The 23,744-nt window shown below is 38.6% G+C and overlaps 2 protein-coding genes across 3 annotated transcripts in view; one reads left to right on the forward strand and one right to left on the reverse strand.

The window, feature by feature from the left end:
- LOC123512761 overlaps window positions 1-23,744 on the reverse strand; it is a 38,946-nt gene that overhangs the window by 11,448 nt on the left and 3,754 nt on the right. The window contains exons 5-13 of the mRNA XM_045269336.1: window positions 11,500-11,679; window positions 11,118-11,415; window positions 10,668-10,916; window positions 10,198-10,325; window positions 4,888-5,067; window positions 4,688-4,803; window positions 3,387-3,526; window positions 2,927-3,173; window positions 2,460-2,586 (exon numbers count right to left, since the gene is read on the reverse strand). Of these exons, the coding sequence (XP_045125271.1) occupies window positions 2,460-2,586; window positions 2,927-3,173; window positions 3,387-3,526; window positions 4,688-4,803; window positions 4,888-5,067; window positions 10,198-10,325; window positions 10,668-10,916; window positions 11,118-11,415; window positions 11,500-11,679 (1,665 nt within the window). The remainder of the gene's footprint in view (window positions 1-2,459; window positions 2,587-2,926; window positions 3,174-3,386; window positions 3,527-4,687; window positions 4,804-4,887; window positions 5,068-10,197; window positions 10,326-10,667; window positions 10,917-11,117; window positions 11,416-11,499; window positions 11,680-23,744) is intronic.
- On the forward strand, window positions 12,341-19,822 carry LOC123512665 (kinesin-like protein KIF28P). Of its 2 annotated transcripts, XM_045269140.1 has the most exons (4): window positions 12,341-12,357; window positions 18,361-18,487; window positions 18,922-19,106; window positions 19,665-19,822. In XM_045269140.1, exons 2-4 carry the CDS (start codon window positions 18,440-18,442, stop codon window positions 19,699-19,701), a joined length of 270 nt encoding a protein of 89 aa, XP_045125075.1. In that variant the 5' UTR covers window positions 12,341-12,357; window positions 18,361-18,439; the 3' UTR covers window positions 19,702-19,822. The 2 variants fall into 2 exon arrangements, with proteins under 2 accessions (XP_045125075.1, XP_045125074.1); XM_045269139.1 differs by lacking the exon at window positions 12,341-12,357 and having other exon boundaries at window positions 18,922-19,119.

Genomic DNA, 23,744 nt, shown 5'->3' on the forward strand with positions numbered 1-23,744 from the left:
ACTAAGGCCGTTGTATACCCTATAAGCTTTTCCTACTAGCTTAGGGACAAGGAGAGACACCCACTGATCCTGGGGCCATTTATTCCTATGAGCAATGCTCTCAAAAGCGCGAAATGACCCGTCAACATCAGATTCATCAAAAGGGGGAACTAGCGGAGCAGCTGTAGCAGGATTAAAGCTTGCTAACTTTCTTTATATCTATTTCTTCCCCTCTAAACTTAGCGTCATTTCGTAGGGCTAACTCCTGAATTTCTAACTCTTTCTCCTGCCTTCTAAGTTGTAACTGAAATTCTCTCTCTTTATCTTTATCTTCTTTTTCTGCCTGTAGTTGCATTTGTCTTTCATTTGTCTTTCCCGTAATTCTCTCTCTTTATCTTCTTTTTCTGCCTGTAATTGCATTTGTTTTTCATGCATCCGGTATTCTAGTTTAAGCTTCTCAATTTCCCACTGACTTATCCTACTCTTATCCTGTTCTTCCTGGGGACTGTGTATTATAGTCCTCGTAGAGGCTGACATGGGAGTTAACTCTTCTATGGCATTTCCTAGCAACTGACCTTCTTGCACTAGATGTTCAACAACTACATTCTTAATGACCTCTTTAGTCATCTGAGACGTGATGGGAACATCAAAATGTTTAGCGATGGTCTTCCATTGGTCCTTCTTTATATTAGCATCTTTAAGTTGTTCCAGAGAAGGGTCGGCACAAAAATCTTCAACGTTAAACTGAGCGGAAGCCATATTAAATCGATGTTAAACCACAAAAAAAAAAATGATAAGCGAATTACTTAAGTGAGGAACTTGGCAGAGTGATAATAAAGGCAACCTTGGAAATTACCTAGATTATACTTAAGTAAACACTTATGAGTACAATCACTAATGAGGGGTAAACTAGAGAGTTACGGCATTAAGAGGGATCCGGATTACTCTAGTTACGAGACTTGAGAGTGAGGAGCGAATTGTACTGAGACTTGTTATTGATAAGGAGGCGGATTAGTCTGAGAGACTAGTTAAAATGGCCGATTCTAACTAGCGAGAAAAATGATCCGCGAAGTGAGGGAATTGAAGGTTCGCATGAACATATGATGATCCCAACACTTGGATAACACTTATTACACACCTGCCTATGTGCAAAAAATAGGGATAAGTGCTATCGGTGAACACGCCTTTCTACCTGGTTTCCTGCTCTACCACTGCTATGCGATACCAATGAAAGTCACGAAGCACGTTTAACCCAAAAGGAGCCGCTTGATCGCACAAAGGTAAATTTAAACCACACGCAGAGTAAGTCACAGAAAAAAACACATCAGAGTCACAACACCACAGAAACACAAGCAATCACAGAAAAAAGTCACTGGAAAAATGGAACACTGAACATGGGTTATAATGGTCCTGTCACGGTCGCCAATTGTTACGTTCACCGGTTAAACTGGTAAGATTGGCATCGGAGAGCCGGTGAACAATAACAATAAAAAAAAACACTGCAGGTTCAACTGGTGAGGAAATGCAAAAGGGGGTCACTTTAAAAGCTACTTTAATAACCCATAATGAAATTGACACATATATAACAAGAAACATGAGACACAGATATATAACATGAAACACAGGAAAATGACATACACATATACATATAACACAGTAATAAATACAACAATAAAGAACCCAACTTAATACCTAACAATAATCCTAATCCTATATAGAGGCAATGTGGAAAACACGGACGAGGGAAGTGATACTTATGCGGTGTCGCAGTGGTGAAATGCTGGGTGATGGTTGATCCCACGGCAGAACCAAGAGGCGTTGTGTTCACTGGTTGAGGCTTGGATCTCAACTCCCAATCCAGAAAACCAAGAGCTGGCTCAACACTTTCGGTTGAGTCGAAAGGGGCCGCGTGAATCCAACTTCGGGACAGTAGCCGGGCTTCATGAAACGGTGACGTGGAAGGTTCACGAGACGGTGGCGTGGAAGGTTCACGAGACGGTGACGTGGAAGGGAGGCGGAGAGGTGGCGAACGAGGTAACAAGCAGAGGAGGTGATGGTAGTAATGCATGTTACGGGCGGGCCGTAACATCACTCACTCTCTCTATTATGTGAAGGCAAAAGATTTTATTTCAACAAGCTCTACCAGAAAAAGGTATTTTAGGGGTCAAAAGAGGATTTTGGCAATGATCAAAGACTGATTGAGGCATTTTTTTTAGGTAATTTATATGGTATAAAGAACTCGTGCTTGGCGAAATTCGCATTTGGAGGTAGTTTCGCCAGACTAATTAATTTGCCAAGTGCGGGGGCTTAATGTAATTTTCCCTGTAAGCCAGCTATGTTTTTAATTTTCCATAGTAATCTTTGATGTGGTACTTTATCAAAACCGTGTGTGTGTGTGTGTGAGTGTGTGTGTGTGTGTGTGTGTGTGTGTGTGTGTTTGAATTATACAAGTGTGTGGAGGTGAACATTCCAGCACTCACCTGATACCTGTTGATGATGCCGTGGGCAAGGTGTGGGGCAGTGGTCGCCAGTGAAGGGTGAGGGCATATGTGTCCTGCCCCACTCTGGCGGCCCACCACCTTGAGAGCACTGGCCACCCTGCAGGCACTGCCAACACCAGGAACAGAGCTAAGTGATGCATCTCTCATTATACTGAAGAAATTCTAATGATAATGTCTCTAAAGAATTTCCTTGATTAGAGGAGCTATTAATTTACAACCATTAAGTACTCTAATCAAACAAGCAAGCAACCTTGAATATATTTCAGTTAACAGACAAGGCAAGTATTTTCTTTCTCTTAACACCATACCTTTGTTCACTTGAAAACTTTTATATATATGTGGGATGCTGGCCAAGGGGAACAAAAACAAAACCCAAAAGAAAAAAAAGCATCCTCTACTGAGGTGCCAGCCCTAACACAGGTGAGGCCATGTGCCCAAAAGCTCACCATCCTGTGGTGTTGTAAAGACTGCATGTTGGAAGGCACACCCAGCACACCCTTGTAGTGAGGCAGGAGCAGGAACCAGTAGGAAGTGAAGGATGGAGCCCCACCACCTGGAAGGAGGACCTGGCCAGGACAAGGGTGTGGCCCATCACTCTCAGGTTGGAACAGGTGGGTGGCAGTGGGAAGTCATCACCTCCCTCCTCCTCTACAGTGGTGTTGGAGGATGTAGTGCTTCTCCCAGACTCATTTTCTGCACAAATGAAACAGAGGTCAAGTGTCAGCAGTGTAACATTAGCAAGGATTTGCATAATAGTAGTTCCTATTGAATATCTAAAGTAAAGAGAGAAAAGAAACTTGATTGGGATTCCTGTATTATGAAAAGAAATGATGGACGTTGCAGAGAGCATAGGAGTGTTAAGTGAGCAATCCTGGTACACTTGCTTCCCCTGCAGCCACTCCTCACCTAAGAGGATGTGCTCAACGTTCTCCTCTGCCAGTGAGGTGTGGGGCCCTCCTCCACTGTCAGGCCACTCCGCATGCTCTGAAGTGGACGACTCCCTTTGCTCCAGGGTGTGGGTGGTGGGGCCGGGCTCGTGGTTGTGGCTGTGGTGGGAGTGTGGATGGTGCAGGAGGGAAATGTCGTGGGTCTGGAGCTGTTGTTGTATCCGAGTCAGAGTTCCTAACGAGTCGAAGACAGCGTGTGACTGTTGATGGCTGCCTTAGTTCTTTTAGTCCAGTTGTATCCGGTGTTCCGCAGGGAAGTGTTCTGGGACCTCTTCTTTATTATTTATACATCTGACATGTGGTGTGGGATTGAATCTAATATGGTTGCTTATGCTGATGACACCACTATATATGCAACAATTCCTTCCCCACAGGATAGGCAGAGAGTCGCTAATGTACTCACCAAGATGTTTCAAGGATTCTGTCATGGTGTGATCGGTGGGTATGAAACTGAACCCGAGTAAATCCCATAGTATGGTTATTAGCAGATCAAGGACACCTTTCCCAGTTCACCCTGATATTGTTGTCAACGAAGTACCTATTCCTAATTGTTCGTCTCTGAAGTTACTCAGTCACCCTTGATCCCAAACTTACTTTTGAGTTGCACTTGCGTTCACTTGCATCATCAGTCTCATGTAAAGTTGGTTTGTTACGCAAATGTAGGCGGATATATTCCTCTGATGATATTGTAAGAAATTGCTTTTACTCTTTCATACTGCCTCATTTTGAATATTGTCACTCTGTGTGGATCTCTGCAGCAGAGTCTCACTTAAAGTTTTAGATAGAGCATTCAACCAGATTAAATTTCTTCTTCCTAATCTTGAGATTAATCTTCGGCATCGTCGTTTGGTTGGATCATTGTCCTATTTCTTCAAAATCATGTCTAATTCCAACCACCCGTTGCATTGTCATTTGCCTGCCCCTTCACTACCAGCACGTGCTACAAGACAATCCTTGATCATGAATGACCGTTCCTTGTCTGTGAATCGATGTAATACTTCACAATTTTGGTGTTTTATCCCAATATCTGCTAGACTCTGAATACAATTCCCAACGAGATTGTTAATTCTAGTAACACTGAAGCATTTAAAAACGTGTGAATACCTTTCTTCTCTCTGAACTCACTACCTCTTAGATCTCTACCAATCTTCCTATTCTGTTGTTCATTCCTGTTACTTCCTTTCACTTATCGGTGAGGTGCCGCCCACTGGGCCTTTGGGTTTATGCAGTTATGCTTTCCAGTGGGTCGCCTTCATTGACCTCATAAGCAGTTGTTGTATCCGAGGATGGATGAAGCCACTGCCTCGTTCACACCCCAGCACATAGATCCCCTCGATGTGCTTGGATCGGTGGATCTGGTGGGCAGGTGCAGGACTCTGACATGATCAGCAGGCGGGTTTATTTGTCTATCTTTTTATCTGCTTATCCATTCATCTATCAATCTATCAAACAGTACTCACCAATCTCCAGGTAACAGTGGCACTAGTTGGGGTGGAGGAGGACGGGAAGCCTTGCTCCAGAGTGGGTGTGAGCAGTGCAGCTCGTGCCTCTACCTCATCAACGCCAACCATCCCGACGGAGACAGTGCCCCTTGCCACGCCACCACCCACCACCCGAACTGGCATCACCACACCGCCCACCTGCGCCAAAATTAGTGGTATGACTCTCAGGAGGAGGGAGAATAAGAGACAGTGGTAAGAGCTTGAATGATGTTTTCTATATGACAAAAGGGCACTAGCGAAGGGCAACAAAAAGAGTGAAAAGAAAGCCTCACTGAGATGCCATAACTTAATACAAGGAGAAACTATCACTCGTGCCTCATTGGCCCAGAATCATCCAAGGTGGAGTTTTAGGTTTGAGAAAAGAGATCAGCTTTGGAGACAGATGAGGTGGCAGTGGTGCCATCAGGATAAAATAAAGGAGGGAAAGATGAAGAAGTAAAGTTGTTGATGTTTTTGGCCAGATACCAGAAGTCACGAGGGGAGTTGGAGTTTGAAAGATTTTGACATTTTCTATTTATGAAAGAGTGTTTGGCAAATTGAAAAAAACAGACTTGGCATGATTCCAGGGATATATATAAAGTAGTGTTAGCAATTCCCTCTTAATTAGGTAGTAATTACACACTTCAGTATATTTCCAACGGTCAAAGGCGTTATTTACCTGAAAGAAATGTTTTTAGTATTGTTAGTTATATGAAAAATTATCAATGTTTAAGTTTAGAAGGCAGTAACAGATTTGTCTGAATTACTCCTACAGCACTCAAAAGAAAATGGGAAGATGTGCTTCTACTGGGCTGAAAAGAAAATGGAGTCTGAGAGGTAAATATAAATTAGTTTTATTTTTACACACGCAGCGTCGTCTCACTGCAAAAACGGCGGGGTAATTCCTAAACTCTAACAGTGTTTGCGCTACAAGTGTAGACTAGTCGGGTGAATCAACTCGTTACGCTGGTCGTCCGCCACTTGGAAGACCTTCTTTCTTCATGAGAAACTTCTCTACAGACGATGAGGTCCTTTATATGGGGTGAAGTGATGGTCTGCGCGAGAACGACTGCGCCGATGATGTCTTTGCCAAGAATCTCTGATGATTTGATAAGACAGAGGGGACCCTTTTAAATTATATTAGATTTCACCCTGTGTCTCCTAAGTCTCCTCTTTTGTGATAAGAGAAGTGATCTTGGGAGCAGTGATGTTAACTTTTCTAGCCCACATTGTCGTACCGAACCACCAGAATTATCGTATTTTGCCTAATATTATCGTACATCCAACGGAAAAATAATATACACACATCAGAACTGCATTATACACTGTATTGAACATTTCATTAATTTTCATTCATTTTCATATGCAAATGACATACTACACATACAAAGGTTACACAAAGGTGTGTGTGTGTGTGTATATATATATATATATATATATATATATATATATATATATATATATATATATATATATATATATATATATATATATATATATATATATATATATATATATATATATATATATATATATATATATATATATATATATATATATATATATATATATATATAATAAAACTATATATTGATAAAAGCTTACGTACAGTGTCAATGTGCATGTATCTCCAAGGGGTCAACGTATCAGTCAATCGTCAGTCCATCACTCTCCGCAACACAACCTACACTGGAAAACCCTTATTATTTATTCCTTTATTTATTGTTGCCCATTAGTGCCACATAATGAGAATGTTTTGTTTTTTCATACCGTTATACGTCAAATAGAACATATGATAAGAGAAGGAAAACTCGCCCTTCACCATACTAACACTAAGAGTCACACTAATAAGATCATTTTGTCACTTGACACTGACTGTGACTGACAGCGTCTCTCTCCTTTTCCTTCCCTCCCCAGTCCCCAGCCCCTCTCTCTCTCTCTGAAATGTTGACATCGATATTTTTTTCTTTACACAATTATTACAGTACCTTATTACAAATATAAAAATAAAAAACACTTTGCCACTCAATTATCGTATATTGGTGTACGATTCTTACCTATGTATCGTACATCGTACAAACAGCCATATTATCGTACAAATACGATAATTGTCGTACAATTAACATCACTGCTTGGGAGTGGCAGGATGGGTGAAACAAGCCAGAGTGTTTTGGAAGGAGAGTATTCCTTTTGTCTCGCAGGTCAGGAAAGTCATATAAACAGTCACTGGCCGCTCAGCTCCGTCTCAGTACCTTGCTGGTGCCCCGCCGTTTCATACCATTATTTTCCCGTTTAATGTGTCCGTTCTTCACTTCATTTTGACCACTGTTGTTTATACTACACTTAACAATTGAGTTGAGTATTCATATCTCAGTAAGCTACCACCAGTGTTCCGGACGGAGTGAATTATGAATCACCCCGGAAGGTTATTAATTAGTTCTTACCGTCTTATTGTAAGTAAAGTCACTTGGGAGTGTTTCTGTGATTCTTCAGGTGAATATAACTTATACATATGTATTTACAATTAGATACAGAGGTTTGGGGCGAGAAGTGTTAGCACATGGTGTAGAGAACCATCATAACTGTAGCCCAGAACCTTCTAGAAGCTTAGATAGAAATTTCCTATTCTGATGCCCGCTGGAAAAGTGTCTAATTATGATTTTCACTCCTAGTTTCTTGGAAAATAATTAGTTAGGAAAAGGCTAATACAAGCAATAATATAATAATCATAAATATCTGTAAATGTTAAACTGGTCGAATAGGCAATAGCTTGATAGAATAATTCACATGTGATATGTTCCTGTGAAACCTATCACCTACGATGTCACACCCTATCCACACCCTATCACGTGATCACGAGGACCTTAATAGGAATGCCACCGGGCAGTCAAGATGAGTACTCCGATCTGACCAGCGGGTGACCAGCGCAACGGAACATGTGTGTGTGAACTCTGACACGAACATTCGCACTAAGACAATTATCTGAGTCTTGTTTAAGGTAGGTAATAAGTGCACGTGACAGTGTTTAAGTGACTTAATTGTGATGACAAGGGCAGTGACAAATAGATAATCACGGTGCTGAGATTCAGTACTCTTCGGCTCAGTACTTACGTGAAAGTGTATAATAAACTATAAATATAAGTACTAAATGTACTAATGGGTTTTCTTAAATTCCTGGGTATCAAAAGACAGTGATTGTCTTTACCGCTCGAGGGCCATACTGATGAGTATTGTTCATTAAGAGCAACACTTCACGCTATAATAAATACGCAGATACCAAAACCCTTTACAGAAGAACGTGACAGATGCAGGACAGACCTATGTCCCTGGCGTGATCACGCCTAGCATCCTCACAAGACTCTATTCAGGCCAGCCCTCGGAGGCCTGCGTGCCTCGAAAAGTGCTAACACCGGAATTTATCACTATACATGAATATAGCGACGGATATAGTCATCTAATTACATGAATTAGGTAAAGGAAAGTTACTTATGACTCAGAAGTATGCATGTTAAGATGTATTACATAAAAGGTAAACGTACAGATCACTTATATGATATAAAGTAGATGCAACCGAATATATGGATGGCAATCGAAATAGGTTGTGAAAAGTTCCAACACACTGTGACGTAGGTTAGTGTGATCATGTCTACCCACCCATGTAGAATCCTTGGGTGCCAACGCTTATACATACATGTATACATACAAATATAATAATAATTAAAGAATCAATTACAAGTACGACGTACATCATTATGTGACATATATATATATATATATATATATATATATATATATATATATATATATATATATATATATATATATATATATATATATATATTTTTAGTTAATCACCAACGCTTTATTACCCCCGCCTAACCACATCGCGGAGTATTTGTATGTACAACTGAGGTGGGTTACTGACCATGGCATAGGCTACTCATTGTAAGGACATCCAGCCATAAAAAAAACAAAAAAACTTTGACCAGTTCTTGAAAGTTCTTGAGCACGAGCTCTTGAGTGAGGCGTCAAGCAACCCTGCTTCTCTGTTTAGTGAAAGCGTAACTTGCACCTCAATCTTTATCTGTCAAATATGTACGGCTCTGCATTTATATAGATGGCGAAGTCGTGAATTATATTTCTTTATCTAATCCCTATGTTATCCATAATAAAACATCATTAGCAAAATTTATGTGTATTTGTTTTGATATTATATCAGTTACGCATAAATACGATGAACTATACTGAAGACAATGATAGTTCATTTAAGTTGGAATGATATATATCAGGGATTCCAACTTTACTGAACTATCATTATCTTCAGTATAATTCATCATATTTACATATCCTTAACCGATATAATTTTAGAATAAATATACATAAATTTTGCAAATGATGCTTTTTTATTTTCCTTTATTTATACCATGTGGGCTTTTCACGGGAATTTATGGGCAAAGGGATACTTTTGGGGTACCTCCTATCTTAAAGCCCACCCGCTAAAGGTGGGCCGTTGCCCCAGTGAGGAAGCCCAACCTACACTCGGACCGTGGACAGGATTCGAACCGTGCCCTTGGAGACCCCTCTGACCCCAAAGCACGCATGGTTCCACTGTAGTACCACTGTGGCCCCTTTGTCAATATTCAGCCTTTCCTTTTGCTTCATTGTGCGAGTCAAATTTTTTTTTTTTTTTTCTACTTTAATTTGTGACAGTGGTGAGTATGTTTGCCAGTGCAGGACGTGAGAGGTCCCGCGAAACAGGTGGTACCGGTGGGGGTAAGGACAATGGTGGTGGCGGCAAGGATGAAAGTGAGCGAGAGAAACGGGTGGAAAAACGGGAGTTATAACTTTTATATCATGTCTTATTAGCTTTATTTATTGTTTATTGGTATGTTTTGTACATGTGTTCTATTATGTGAAGGCAAAAGATTTTATTTCAGCTCGAAAAAAGGTATTTTAGGGGTCAAAAGAGGAATTTTGGCAATGACCAAAGACTGATTGAGGCATTTTTTTTAGGTAATTTATATGGTATAAAGAACTCGTGCTTGGCGAAATTCGCATTTGGAGGTAGTTTCGCCAGACTAATTAATTTGCCAAGTGCGGGGGCTTAATGTAATTTTCCCTGTAAGCCAGCTATGTTTTTAATTTTCCATAGTAATCTCTGATGTGGTACTTTATCAAAACCGTGTGTGTGTGTGTGTGTGTGTGTGTGTGTGTGTGTGTGTGTGTGTGTGTGTGTGTGTGTGTGTGTGAATTATACAAGTGTGTGGAGGTGAACATTCCAGCACTCACCTGATACCTGTTGATGATGCCGTGGGCAAGGTGTGGGGGCAGTGGTCGCCAGTGAAGGGTGAGGGCATATGTGTCCTGCCCCACTCTGGCGGCCCACCACCTTGAGAGCACTGGCCACCCTGCAGGCACTGCCAACACCAGGAACAGAGCTAAGTGATGCATCTCTCATTATACTGAAGAAATTCTAATGATAATGTCTCTAAAGAATTTCCTTGATTAGAGGAGCTATTAATTTACAACCATTAAGTACTCTAATCAAACAAGCAAGCAACCTTGAATATATTTCAGTTAACAGACAAGGCAAGTATTTTCTTTCTCTTAACACCATACCTTTGTTCACTTGAAAACTTTTATATATATGTGGGATGCTGGCCAAGGGGAACAAAAAACAAAACCCAAAAAGAAAAAAAAGCATCCTCTACTGAGGTGCCAGCCCTAACACAGGTGAGGCCATGTGCCCAAAAGCTCACCATCCTGTGGTGTTGTAAAAGACTGCATGTTGGAAGGCACACCCAGCACACCCTTGTAGTGAGGCAGGAGCAGGAACCAGTAGGAAGTGAAGGGATGGAGCCCCACCACCTGGAAGGAGGACCTGGCCAGGACAAGGGTGTGGCCCATCACTCTCAGGTTGGAACAGGTGGGTGGCAGTGGGAAGTCATCACCTCCCTCCTCCCCTACAGTGGTGTTGGAGGATGTAGTGCTTCTCCCAGACTCATTTTCTGCACAAATGAAACAGAGGTCAAGTGTCAGCAGTGTAACATTAGCAAGGATTTGCATAATAGTAGTTCCTATTGAATATCTAAAGTAAAGAGAGAAAAGAAACTTGATTGGGATTCCTGTATTATGAAAAGAAATGATGGACGTTGCAGAGAGCATAGGAGTGTTAAGTGAGCAATCCTGGTACACTTGCCACTCCTCACCTAAGAGGATGTGCTCAACGTTCTCCTCTGCCAGTGAGGTGTGGGGCCCTCCTCCACTGTCAGGCCACTCCGCATGCTCTGAAGTGGACGACTCCCTTTGCTCCAGGGTGTGGGTGGTGGGGCCGAGCTCGTGGTTGTGGCTGTGGTGGGAGTGTGGATGGTGCAGGAGGGAAATGTCGTGGGTCTGGAGCTGTTGTTGTATCCGAGGATGGATGAAGCCACTGCCTCGTTCACACCCCAGCACATAGATCCCCTCGATGTGCTTGGACCGGTGGATCTGGTGGGCAGGTGCAGGACTCTGACATGATCAGCAGGCGGGTTTATTTGTCTATCTTTTTATCTGCTTATCCATTCATCTATCAATCTATCAAACAGTACTCACCAATCTCCAGGTAACAGTGGCACTAGTTGGGGTGGAGGAGGACGGGAAGCCTTGCTCCAGAGTGGGTGTGAGCAGTGCAGCTCGTGCCTCTACCTCATCAACGCCAACCATCCCGACGGAGACAGTGCCCCTTGCCACGCCACCACCCACCACCCGAACTGGCATCACCACACCGCCCACCTGCGCCAAAATTAGTGGTATGACTCTCAGGAGGAGGGAGAATAAGAGACAGTGGTAAGAGCTTGAATGATGTTTTCTATATGACAAAAGGGGCACTAGCGAAGGGCAACAAAAAGAGTGAAAAGAAAGCCTCACTGAGATGCCATAACTTAATACAAGGAGAAACTATCACTCGTGCCTCATTGGCCCAGAATCATCCAAGGTGGAGTTTTTAGGTTTGAGAAAAGAGATCAGCTTTGGAGACAGATGAGGTGGCAGTGGTGCCATCAGGATAAAATAAAGGAGGGAAAGATGAAGAAGTAAAGTTGTTGATGTTTTTGGCCAGATACCAGAAGTCACGAGGGGAGTTGGAGTTTGAAAGATTTTGACATTTTCTATTTATGAAAGAGTGTTTGGCAAATTGAAAAACAGACTTGGCATGATTCCAGGGATATATATAAAGTAGTGTTAGCAATTCCCTCTTAATTAGGTAGTAATTACACACTTCAGTATATTTCCAACGGTCAAAGGCGTTATTTACCTGAAAGAAATGTTTTTAGTATTGTTAGTTATATGAAAAATTATCAATGTTTAAGTTTAGAAGGCAGTAACAGATTTGTCTGAATTACTCCTACAGCACTCAAAAGAAAATGGGAAGATGTGCTTCTACTGGGCTGAAAAGAAAATGGAGTCTGAGAGGTAAATATAAATTAGTTTTATTTTTACACACGCAGCGTCGTCTCACTGCAAAAACGGCGGGTAATTCCTAAACTCTAACAGTGTTTGCGCTACAAGTGTAGACTAGTCGGGTGAATCAACTCGTTACGCTGGTCGTCCGCCACTTGGAAGACCTTCTTTCTTCATGAGAAACTTCTCTACAGACGATGAGGTCCTTTATATGGGGTGAAGTGATGGTCTGCGCGAGAACGACTGCGCCGATGATGTCTTTGCCAAGAATCTCTGATGATTTGATAAGACAGAGGGGACCCTTTTAAATTATATTAGATTTCACCCTGTGTCTCCTAAGTCTCCTCTTTTGTGATAAGAGAAGTGATCTTGGGAGCAGTGATGTTAACTTTTCTAGCCCACATTGTCGTACCGAACCACCAGAATTATCGTATTTTGCCTAATATTATCGTACATCCAACGGAAAAATAATATACACACATCAGAACTGCATTATACACTGTATTGAACATTTCATTAATTTTCATTCATTTTCATATGCAAATGACATACTACACATACAAAGGTTACACAAAGGTGTGTGTGTGTGTGTGTATATATATATATATATATATATATATATATATATATATATATATATATATATATATATATATATATATATATATATATATATATATATATATATATATATATATATATATATATATATAAACTATATATTGATAAACGCTTACGTACAGTGTCAATGTGCATGTATCTCCAAGGGGTCAACTTATCAGTCAATCGTCAGTCCATCACTCTCCGCAACACAACCTACACTGGAAAACCCTTATTATTTATTCCTTTATTTATTGTTGCCCATTAGTGCCACATAATGAGAATGTTTTGTTTTTCATACCGTTATACGTCAAATAGAACATATGATAAGAGAAGGAAAACTCGCCCTTCACCATACTAACACTAAGAGTCACACTAATAAGATCATTTTGTCACTTGACACTGACTGTGACTGACAGCGTCTCTCTCCTTTTCCTTCCCTCCCCAGTCCCCAGCCCTCTCTCTCTCTCTGAAATGTTGACATCGATATTTTTTTCTTTACACAATTATTACAGTACCTTATTACAAATATAAAAATAAAAAACACTTTGCCACTCAATTATCGTATATTGGTGTACGATTCTTACCTATGTATCGTACATCGTACAAACAGCCATATTATCGTACAAATACGATAATTGTCGTACAATTAACATCACTGCTTGGGAGTGGCAGGATGGGTGAAACAAGCCAGAGTGTTTTGGAAGGAGAGTATTCCTTTTGTCTCGCAGGTCAGGAAAGTCATATAAACAGTCACTGGCCGCTCAGCTCCGTCTCAGTACCTTGCTGGTGCCCCGCCGTTTCATACCATTATTTTCCCGTTTAATGTGTCCGTTCTTCACTTCATTTTGACCACTGTTGTTTATACTACACTTAACAATTGAGTTGAGTATTCATATCTCAGTAAGCTACCACCAGTGTTCCGGACGGAGTGAATTATGAATCACCCGGAAGGTTATTAATTAGTTATTACCGTCTTATTGTAAGTAAAGTCACTTGGGAGTGTTTCTGTGATTCTTCAGGTGAATATAACTTATACATATGTATTTACAATTAGATACAGAGGTTTGGGGCGAGAAGTGTTAGCACATGGTGTAGAGAACCATCATAACTGTAGCCCAGAACCTTCTAGAAGCTTAGATAGAAATTTCCTATTCTGATGCCCGCTGGAAAAGTGTCTAATTATGATTTTCACTCCTAGTTTCTTGGAAAATAATTAGTTAGGAAAAGGCTAATACAAGCAATAATATAATAATCATAAATATCTGTAAATGTTAAACTGGTCGAATAGGCAATAGCTTGATAGAATAATTCACATGTGATATGTTCCTGTGAAACCTATCACCTACGATGTCACACCCTATCCACACCCTATCACGTGATCACGAGGACCTTAATAGGAATGCCACCGGGCAGTCAAGATGAGTACTCCGATCTGACCAGCGGGTGACCAGCGCGGTGTGCGCAACGGAACATGTGTGTGTGTGAACTCTGACACGAACATTCGCACTAAGACAATTATCTGAGTCTTGTTTAAGGTAGGTAATAAGTGCACGTGACAGTGTTTAAGTGACTTAATTGTGATGACAAGGGCAGTGACAAATAGATAATCACGGTGCTGAGATTCAGTACTCTTCGGCTCAGTACTTACGTGAAAGTGTATAATAAACTATAAATATAAGTACTAAATGTAAATGTAAATGTAAATGTAAATTGTTCATTAAGAGCAACACTTCACGCTATAATAAATACGCAGATACCAAAAACCCTTTACAGAAGAACGTGACAGATGCAGGACAGACCTATGTCCCTGGCGTGATCACGCCTAGCATCCTCACAAGACTCTATTCAGGCCAGCCCTCGGAGGCCTGCGTGCCTCGAAAAAGTGCTGACACCGGAATTTATCACTATACATGAATATAGCGACGGATATAGTCATCTAATTACATGAATTAGGTAAAGGAAAGTTACTTATGACTCAGAAGTATGCATGTTAAGATGTATTACATAAAAGGTAAACGTACAGATCACTTATATGATATAAAGTAGATGCAACCGAATATATGGATGGCAATCGAAATAGGTTGTGAAAAGTTCCAACACACTGTGACGTAGGTTAGTGTGATCATGTCTACCCACCCATGTAGAATCCTTGGGTGCCAACGCTTATACATACATGTATACATACAAATATAATAATCATTAAAGAATCAATTACAAGTACGACGTACATCATTATGTGACACCGTTTTATATATATATATATATATATATATATATATATATATATATATATATATATATATATATATATATATATATATATATATATATATATATATATATATATATATATATATATATATATATATATATATATATATATATATATATATATATATATATATATATATATATATATATATATATATATATATATATATATATATATATATATATATATATATATATATATATATATATATATATATATATATATATATATATATATATATATATATATATATATATATATATATATATATATATATATATATATATATATATATATATATATATATATATATATATATATATATATATATATATATATATATATATATATATATATATATATATATATATATATATATATATATATATATATATATATATATATATATATATATATATATATATATATATATATATATATATATATATATATATATATATATATATATATATATATATATATATATATATATATATATATATATATATATATATATATATATATATATATATATATATATATATATATATATATATATATATATATATATATATATATATATATATATATATATATATATATATATATATATATATATATATATATATATATATATATATATATATATATATATATATATATATATATATATATATATATATATATATATATATATATATATATATATATATATATATATATATATATATATATATATATATATATATATATATATATATATATATATATATATATATATATATATATATATATATATATATATATATATATATATATATATATATATATATATATATATATATATATATATATATATATATATATATATATATATATATATATATATATATATATATATATATATATATATATATATATATATATATATATATATATATATATATATATATATATATATATATATATATATATATATATATATATATATATATATATTATATATATATATATATATATATATATATATATATATATATATATATATATATATATATATATATATATATATATATATATATATATATATATATATATATATATATATATATATATATATATATATATATATATATATATATATATATATATATATATATATATATATATATATATATATATATATATATATATATATATATATATATATATATATATATATATATATATATATATATATATATATATATATATATATATATATATATATATATATATATATATATATATATATATATATATATATATATATATATATATATATATATATATATATATATATATATATATATATATATATATATATATATATATATATATATATATATATATATATATATATATATATATATATATATATATCGTTTTAGTTAATCACCAACGCTTTATTACCCCGCCTAACCACATCGCGGAGTATTTGTATGTACAACTGAGGTGGGTTACTGACCATGGCATAGGCTACTCATTGTAAGGACATCCAGCCATAAAAAAACAAAAAACTTTGACCAGTTCTTGAAAGTTCTTGAGCACGAGCTCTTGAGTGAGGCGTCAAGCAACCCTGCTTCTCTGTTTAGTGAAAGCGTAACTTGCACCTCAATCTTTATCTGTCAAATATGTACGGCTCTGCATTTATATAGATGGCGAAGTCGTGAATTATATTTCTTTATCTAATCCCTATGTTATCCATAATAAAACATCATTAGCAAAATTTATGTGTATTTGTTTTGATATTATATCAGTTACGCATAAATACGATGAACTATACTGAAGACAATGATAGTTCATTTAAGTTGGAATGATATATATCAGGGATTCCAACTTTACTGAACTATCATTATCTTCAGTATAATTCATCATATTTACATATCCTTAACCGATATAATTTTAGAATAAATATACATAAATTTTGCAAATGATGCTTTTTTATTTTCCTTTATTTATACCATGTGGGCTTTTCACGGGAATTTATGGGCAAAGGGATACTTTTGGGGTACCTCCTATCTTAAAGCCCACCCGCTAAAAGGTGGGCCGTTGCCCCGAGTGAGGAAGCCCAACCTACACTCGGACCGTGGACAGGATTCGAACCGTGCCCTTGGAGACCCCTCTGACCCCAAAGCACGCATGGTTCCACTGTAGTACCACTGTGGCCCCTTTGTCAATATTCAGCCTTTCCTTTTTGCTTCATTGTGCGAGTCAATTTTTTTTTTTTTTTTCTACTTTAATTTGTGACAGTGGTGAGTATGTTTGCCAGTGCAGGACGTGAGAGGTCCCTGGCACTCGTTTCCTCTCCATGATCCCTTCTGGCTGTTATCATGTACTCCCTCACTCACTCACTCTTTGCTCTTCTCACTCGACTCACTCACTCCCACTCACTCAACTGTTTCCTTCCCGCGCATCCAGTCACCCACTCATCTGACTCCTTCCTTCTCTTACTCATCCTGTTCTTGTCTTTGCTTTTACTTACTCCCCTTCTCTTCTTTATCTCCCTTATCTCCTAACTCTCCTATGACACCTTTTTATTCCGGGTGGTCTGTGGTGGGGGAGTATTTTAGTGGAATGCGCGTGACTTAACAGTCACGCTACCGGAGACTTTTTTTTCCATATTATTATACAATAACCAAGCTGTATGAGAAAGAAACTTCCTATCCGTGTGCTTAAGAGATAGCTGTAACACCTCCCATCTCTTGCATTTTAGAGTGAAAACACGTTCGCGGACTTTAGTAGGTATTAAACCTCCTATCTTGTACTACATGCACTGCTACGTATACAAAATGGGTTCCTGTACTAACTGGGAGCTCTAAAACCCCTTATCTGATCCATTAAGGGATAAAAGCAGCAGATTCCTTTAAAGGGCGTCTAACCTGTGGTAATGAAACTCTCTACTTGATGAAGCAGCCTTCTTGTTCTTATTTTTGGCTACAGTGTCATGTCAACTTCAGGGATTTTAGAAAACAGATATCACTGGTCAACAGTCACGGCGTGTGAAATTAACCCACACCTTTCTTAGTGTCATTCCATGTTCACCTACCCATTTTATTCTACAAATGCATGAGTGAATTTGATTGCTGTGTGTGTTGCAGGCGTGAGGAGAGCTGAGGCTGCCTGAGTGAGGAGCATTGCTAGGGAAGGAAGGAAGGAAGGAAGGAAGGCACCACTACAATGGCTGAAGAAGAGAATGTGAAGGTGGCGGTTTGGGTCCGGCCAATGATATCCTTTTTAATGCCAAGAATGAGATCTTTGGGAGAGAAACACACACACACACACACACACACACACACACACACACACACACACACACACACACACACACACACACACACACACACAGTAAGTTTATTGACCACAAAATACAAAAGAAACATAAAATTAGAAAGAAAAGCAAACAACAATTAAATAATCCTAACATCCAAGTAGGTGGAATAATCATTGTCCAATATTTTGTTAAGATATCAATACACGTTCAAGGAAACCATTACACACACACACACACACACACACACACACACACACACACACACACACACACACACACACACACACACACTTTGCTTCTATCTATTCTATTCCTTTTCCTATCAAGTTATTTTCATCACTATCTTTAGTTTCCTATTCCATCAGCATTCCCCTTAACTCTGGCACACAATAAGCGGGAGCTGGGACGAAAGGCCAAGTGCGTAGTGAGCATGAAGGGAAATATCACCACGGTCACCAACCCTGATGACTCGGCCGATGTCAAGTCCTTCACCTACGACTACTCTTACTGGAGCTTTGACGGCTGCAAGGAGGAGCCCAATGGCTACTTTGCCAAGCAGTCACCCAACTCCAAGTATGCTGATCAGGTGAGAGAGAGAGAGAGAGAGAGAGAGAGAGAGAGAGAGAGAGAGAGAGAGAGAGAGAGAGAGAGAGAGGTCATTCTTACGCTAATCTGGAATATAAAACTAAGATTATCAGTTATACTCTAATTTGGACCCAGAAGTATTCACGATATCGATTAACTAATAACTCAGAAAAAATGTCATCGGATAGCTGCTATAATCTGATGGCGTTAGCGTGATGATCTGTGACGGTAACGACCACCTATGGTTATTGCTATCATTGTTGTCATCAAAATCACATTCTGGTTATTTCTGCTGGTCATTATTATCATCCTCTTGGAGTCATCATTATCAACTTTTCTTTTCTCTTCATCATTCATCATCATTAGCTTGGCCTCTTCTCATCATCACCATCTTTTCCTTCTCTTCATCATCAATATCATCATCTTCCTTTTCATCATTACCATTATCTTTTTTCTTCTTCCCTTTATCATCCTCATTACATTTTCCTGTTCATCACCATTAAGAACTGTCACTATAAATGCTAAGCTTTCTTCGCCTTTTGACAGAACACGGTGTACAATGATCTGGGAGGTGGAGTCTTAGCAAACGCCTGGGCTGGTTATAACTCCACACTGTTCGCTTATGGGCAGACAGGCTCGGGAAAATCTTGGTCTGTCATTGGATATGGATCCAATAAAGGTAAAAAATAAAAAAGTCCACATTTCATAGGTGTTTTCAGATGTTTCTCCTCAAAATTTTGGATGAACCTTTTGACTGCATTCTTTGGAGACTGTCACCTTTAATGTTTTTTTTTTTTTTTTTTTTTTTTAGCCTTTTTGTTGCCCTTAACCATAGATAGTTGTTGAGTTGTTGAAAGCCTGCATGGTTCTCTTAAAAGTTCTGCATATCCATCACGTGAAATCAAAAGAATGTTACAATTTCATGAAACACATACAAGGATCGTCAATGTATCCTGATTCTTGAAAGTGAGAGAAAGAAATGAATGGAAAACAGATGGATGGACAAAGAAAGAAACATACAACACAGTGTAAAGAAAGGAAAAAAAAAACAATAAAAAATCTATTCCTAAACTTTCAGGAATCGTGCCATTGTTCTGTAACGATTTATTTAATGGCATCACACAAAACACAGAGGAGAAGGAGTTTGAAGTGAGGTTCAGCATGTTGGAGATCTACAATGAGGTAGTTCATGACCTGCTCAACCCCACCAAGAGCAAGAAAGGCCTCAAGGTCCGCCAACACCCGAAGAAAGGCTTCTATGGTAAGTACTATTGTGACGACAGGAACTGATGAATGTCAATAGAATCGTTTAATCGTACTCATATCTCAAGGTAAAATGTGTCCCAGCATTGAAGGGTAAATCACACCCAAACAACCTTCTGAACAGCTGAAGGCCTCAAGCTGGCTCTGGTCACCAACTACAACGAAATTGAGCAGAAGATGAACGAGGGCACCGTCAACCGCACCATCGCCTCCACCAACATGAACGCCACCTCATCCCGCGCCCACACCATCGTTGGCATCACCGTCATACAGAAATTCAAAACAATGCTGGACAAGAAACAGCAAAGCAGGCCGTTGTGAACTTGGTGGATCTGGCTGGCAGGTGTGTGTGTGTGTGTGTGTGTGTGTGTGTGTGTGTGTGTGTGTGTGTGTGTGTGTGTGTGTAATTACCTAGTTGTATTTACATAGTTGTATTGTAAAGGGTTCGAGAGGGGCTCATAGTGTCCTGTCTCCATATCTCCACTGATCTAATATTTCTTTAAAGCTATGTATATTATGTGCTGTAACAACTTCATCACTCAATGTATTCCATTTTTCCACCGTTCTATGTGGAGAACTTTATTTTCCAATAACTTACACACACTGCCTCTTCCTGATCTTCTTTGCATGTTCTCTTGTCCTTCCAGCTTCATCTGCCACCAACACCAGGTCTTGCTTGTCTATCTTTTCAACGTCGTTAACTATTTTATAAATTGTTATTACGAGGAGGTAGTAGACACCTACCGAAACGATAATTTACTCCCAGCGAGATCTAATAGCACTAGTTCAGGGAGTGCTGTGAACTTTCCATTAAAGCTAGTTGTGATCTCACTGAACGTTTCCCTTTGTGTCTCACAACTCAAGGGGGCAGTCACAGCCTGCCCTCCAAAGATAACTCTCCTTCACACAAAACTACATGCACTTATCACACACACATACACACCCTTCCCTTAAAATTCAAAATTCAAAATGGCGACTCCAAATCCATCCTCGGAGTCCCGTTCTGGGGAGGGGACCAGAAATGTCCCCAGGTCGGACTGCTCTCTTGCTGGCGACCCAAAATGTCTTGACACCTCCTCGACTTTTTCGTCATTAACTTCGCAGTCTTAGATCTAATTTTCAATCTGTAGAACACCACCTCTCCTTCACTATACCTCATCTTCTTTTCCTCACCGAAATACAGCTGTCTGAGGCAACTGACAGTAACCCTTTCTCTGTTCCCTTCTACTTTCTCTATCCTCATTCTCGCTCCAAAGTTGGATGTTGCGTCTATGTGCGCTATGACTTAACTTGCTCTCTTGCCCACGCTCTCGAATCTTTTGAGTTTTCCACCATCTGGCTTAGACTTGATAGTCACTACCAAATTTATCTGTGCTGTCTATCTCTCCCCTAACTCCTCTGACTATAGTAAATTCTTTGACTATTTGACTTCCAAAGTGGAGCACATCTGTCCCTCTACCCTTTCATAGAGATCTCCATTTTTTAAGATTTCAATGTTCACCACCAGCTTTGGCTTTCCTCTCCCTTCATTGACCATCCTGGTGAACTAGCCTTTAACTTTGCTATCCTCCGTGACCTAGAGCAACTGGTGCAGCACCCTACTCGTATTCCTGACCGTCTTGGAGATACACCCAACATTCTTGATTTTTTCCTTACCTCTAATCCTTCTGCTTATGCTGTTACCCTATCTTCTCCGTCGGGCTCCTCCGATCACAATCTCATTTCTGTATCTTGTCCTATTTCTCCAATTCCTCCTCAGGATCACCCAAAATGGAGGTCACTCTGGCGTTTTGCCTCTGCCAGTTGGGGGGATGTGAGGATCGAGGTATTATGCTGATTTTCCTTGGAATGATTACTGCTTCTGTGTCAGAGACCCATCTCTATGTGCATAAAAGAGGTGATAGTGTCTAGCATGGAGGCGTACATTCCTCATTCTTTTCTCAACCGTCTAAACCTTGGTTTAACACAACCTGTTCTTGTGTTATACATGATAAAGAGGTTGCCCACAAAAGGTACTTGAGCCTTCCATCTTCTGAATCTCATGCACTTTATATTTCTGCTCAGAATCATGCCAAGTCTGTTCTTCAACTTGCCAAGCACTCTTTCATAAATAGAAAATGTCAAAATCTTTCAAACTCAAACTCCACTCGTGACTCCTGACATCTGTCCAAAAACATTTCCAATAACTTTATCTCTTCATCTTTCCTCCTTTATTTCATCCTGATGGCACCACTGCCATCTCTTCTGTTTCTAAAGCTGAACTCTTCTCTCAAACCTTTGGTAACAACTCCACCTTGGATGATCCTGGGATTATTCCTCCCTCTCCTCCTCCCTCTGACTTTTCATGCCTACAATTAAAGTTCTTCGTAATGATGTTTTCCATGCCCTTACTGGCCTAAACCCTCGGAAGGCACCTGATGGGGTCCCTCCTATTGTTCTCAAAAACTGTGCTTCAGTGCTTGCACCTTGCTTGGCCAAACTCTTTCAACTATGTCTATCGACTTCTACCTTTCCTTCTTGCTGGAAGTTGGCTTACAATCAGCCTGTTATAAAAAAGGGTGACCGTTCTCATCCCACAAACTACCGTTCTATAGTCTCTTGCTTGTCTAAAGTTTTTTAATCAATCCTCAATAGGAAGATTCTTAAACATCTATCACTTCACAATCTTCTATCTGATCGCCAGTATAGCTTCCATCAAGGTCGCTCTACTGGTGATCTTCTGGTGTTCCTTACTGAGTCTTAGTCATCCTCTTTTAGAGATTTCGGTGAAACTTTTGCTGTCACGTTAGACATACCAAAAGCTTTTGATAGAGTCTGGCACAAAGCTTTAATTTCAAGACTGCACTCTTACGGTTTCTATCCTTCTTTCTGCAACTTTATCTCAAGTTTCCTTTCGTTCTATTGCAGCCGTGGTAGACGGCCACTGTTCTTCTCTTAAATTTATTAACAGTGGTGTTCCTCAGGGTTCTGTCCTATCACCCACTCTCCTTCTATCATTCATTAATGATCTTCTCAGCCAAACTTCTTGCCCTATCCAATCCTACGCTGATGATACTTACATATTTCCACGTTCTTTCAGAGACGATCATGAAGTTATCAGATCACGCAGGGACGCCAGAGAACGTCTGACTTCTGATCTTTCTAAGATTTCCGATTGGGGCAGAAAAAAATTAGTAGTTTTCAATGCCTCAAAAACTCAATTCCTCCATCTATCAACTCGAAACAATCTTCCAGACAACTAAACCCTCTTCTTCAGTGACACTCAACTGTCTCCCTCTTCCACACTGAATATCCTCGGTCTGTCCTTTGCTCATAATCTTAACTGGAAACTTCACATCTCATCTCTTGCTAAAACTGCTTCTA

The sequence above is a fragment of the Portunus trituberculatus genome, chromosome 34 (genome assembly GCF_017591435.1).
Source record: "Portunus trituberculatus isolate SZX2019 chromosome 34, ASM1759143v1, whole genome shotgun sequence".
Taxonomy (NCBI): Eukaryota; Metazoa; Arthropoda; class Malacostraca; order Decapoda; family Portunidae; genus Portunus; species Portunus trituberculatus.

Excerpts from the sequence above, each read along its gene's own strand:
- LOC123512665 (XM_045269139.1), top strand. The coding sequence starts at position 18,440 with ATGGCTGAAGAAGAGAATGTGAAGGTGGCGGTTTGGGTCCGGCCAATG. Across the intron at positions 18,488-18,921 it reads CGGTTTGGGTCCGGCCAATG|AATAAGCGGGAGCTGGGACG; the intron begins ATATCCTTTTTA and ends ACTCTGGCACAC. Across the intron at positions 19,120-19,664 it reads ACTCCAAGTATGCTGATCAG|AACACGGTGTACAATGATCT; the intron begins GTGAGAGAGAGA and ends GCCTTTTGACAG.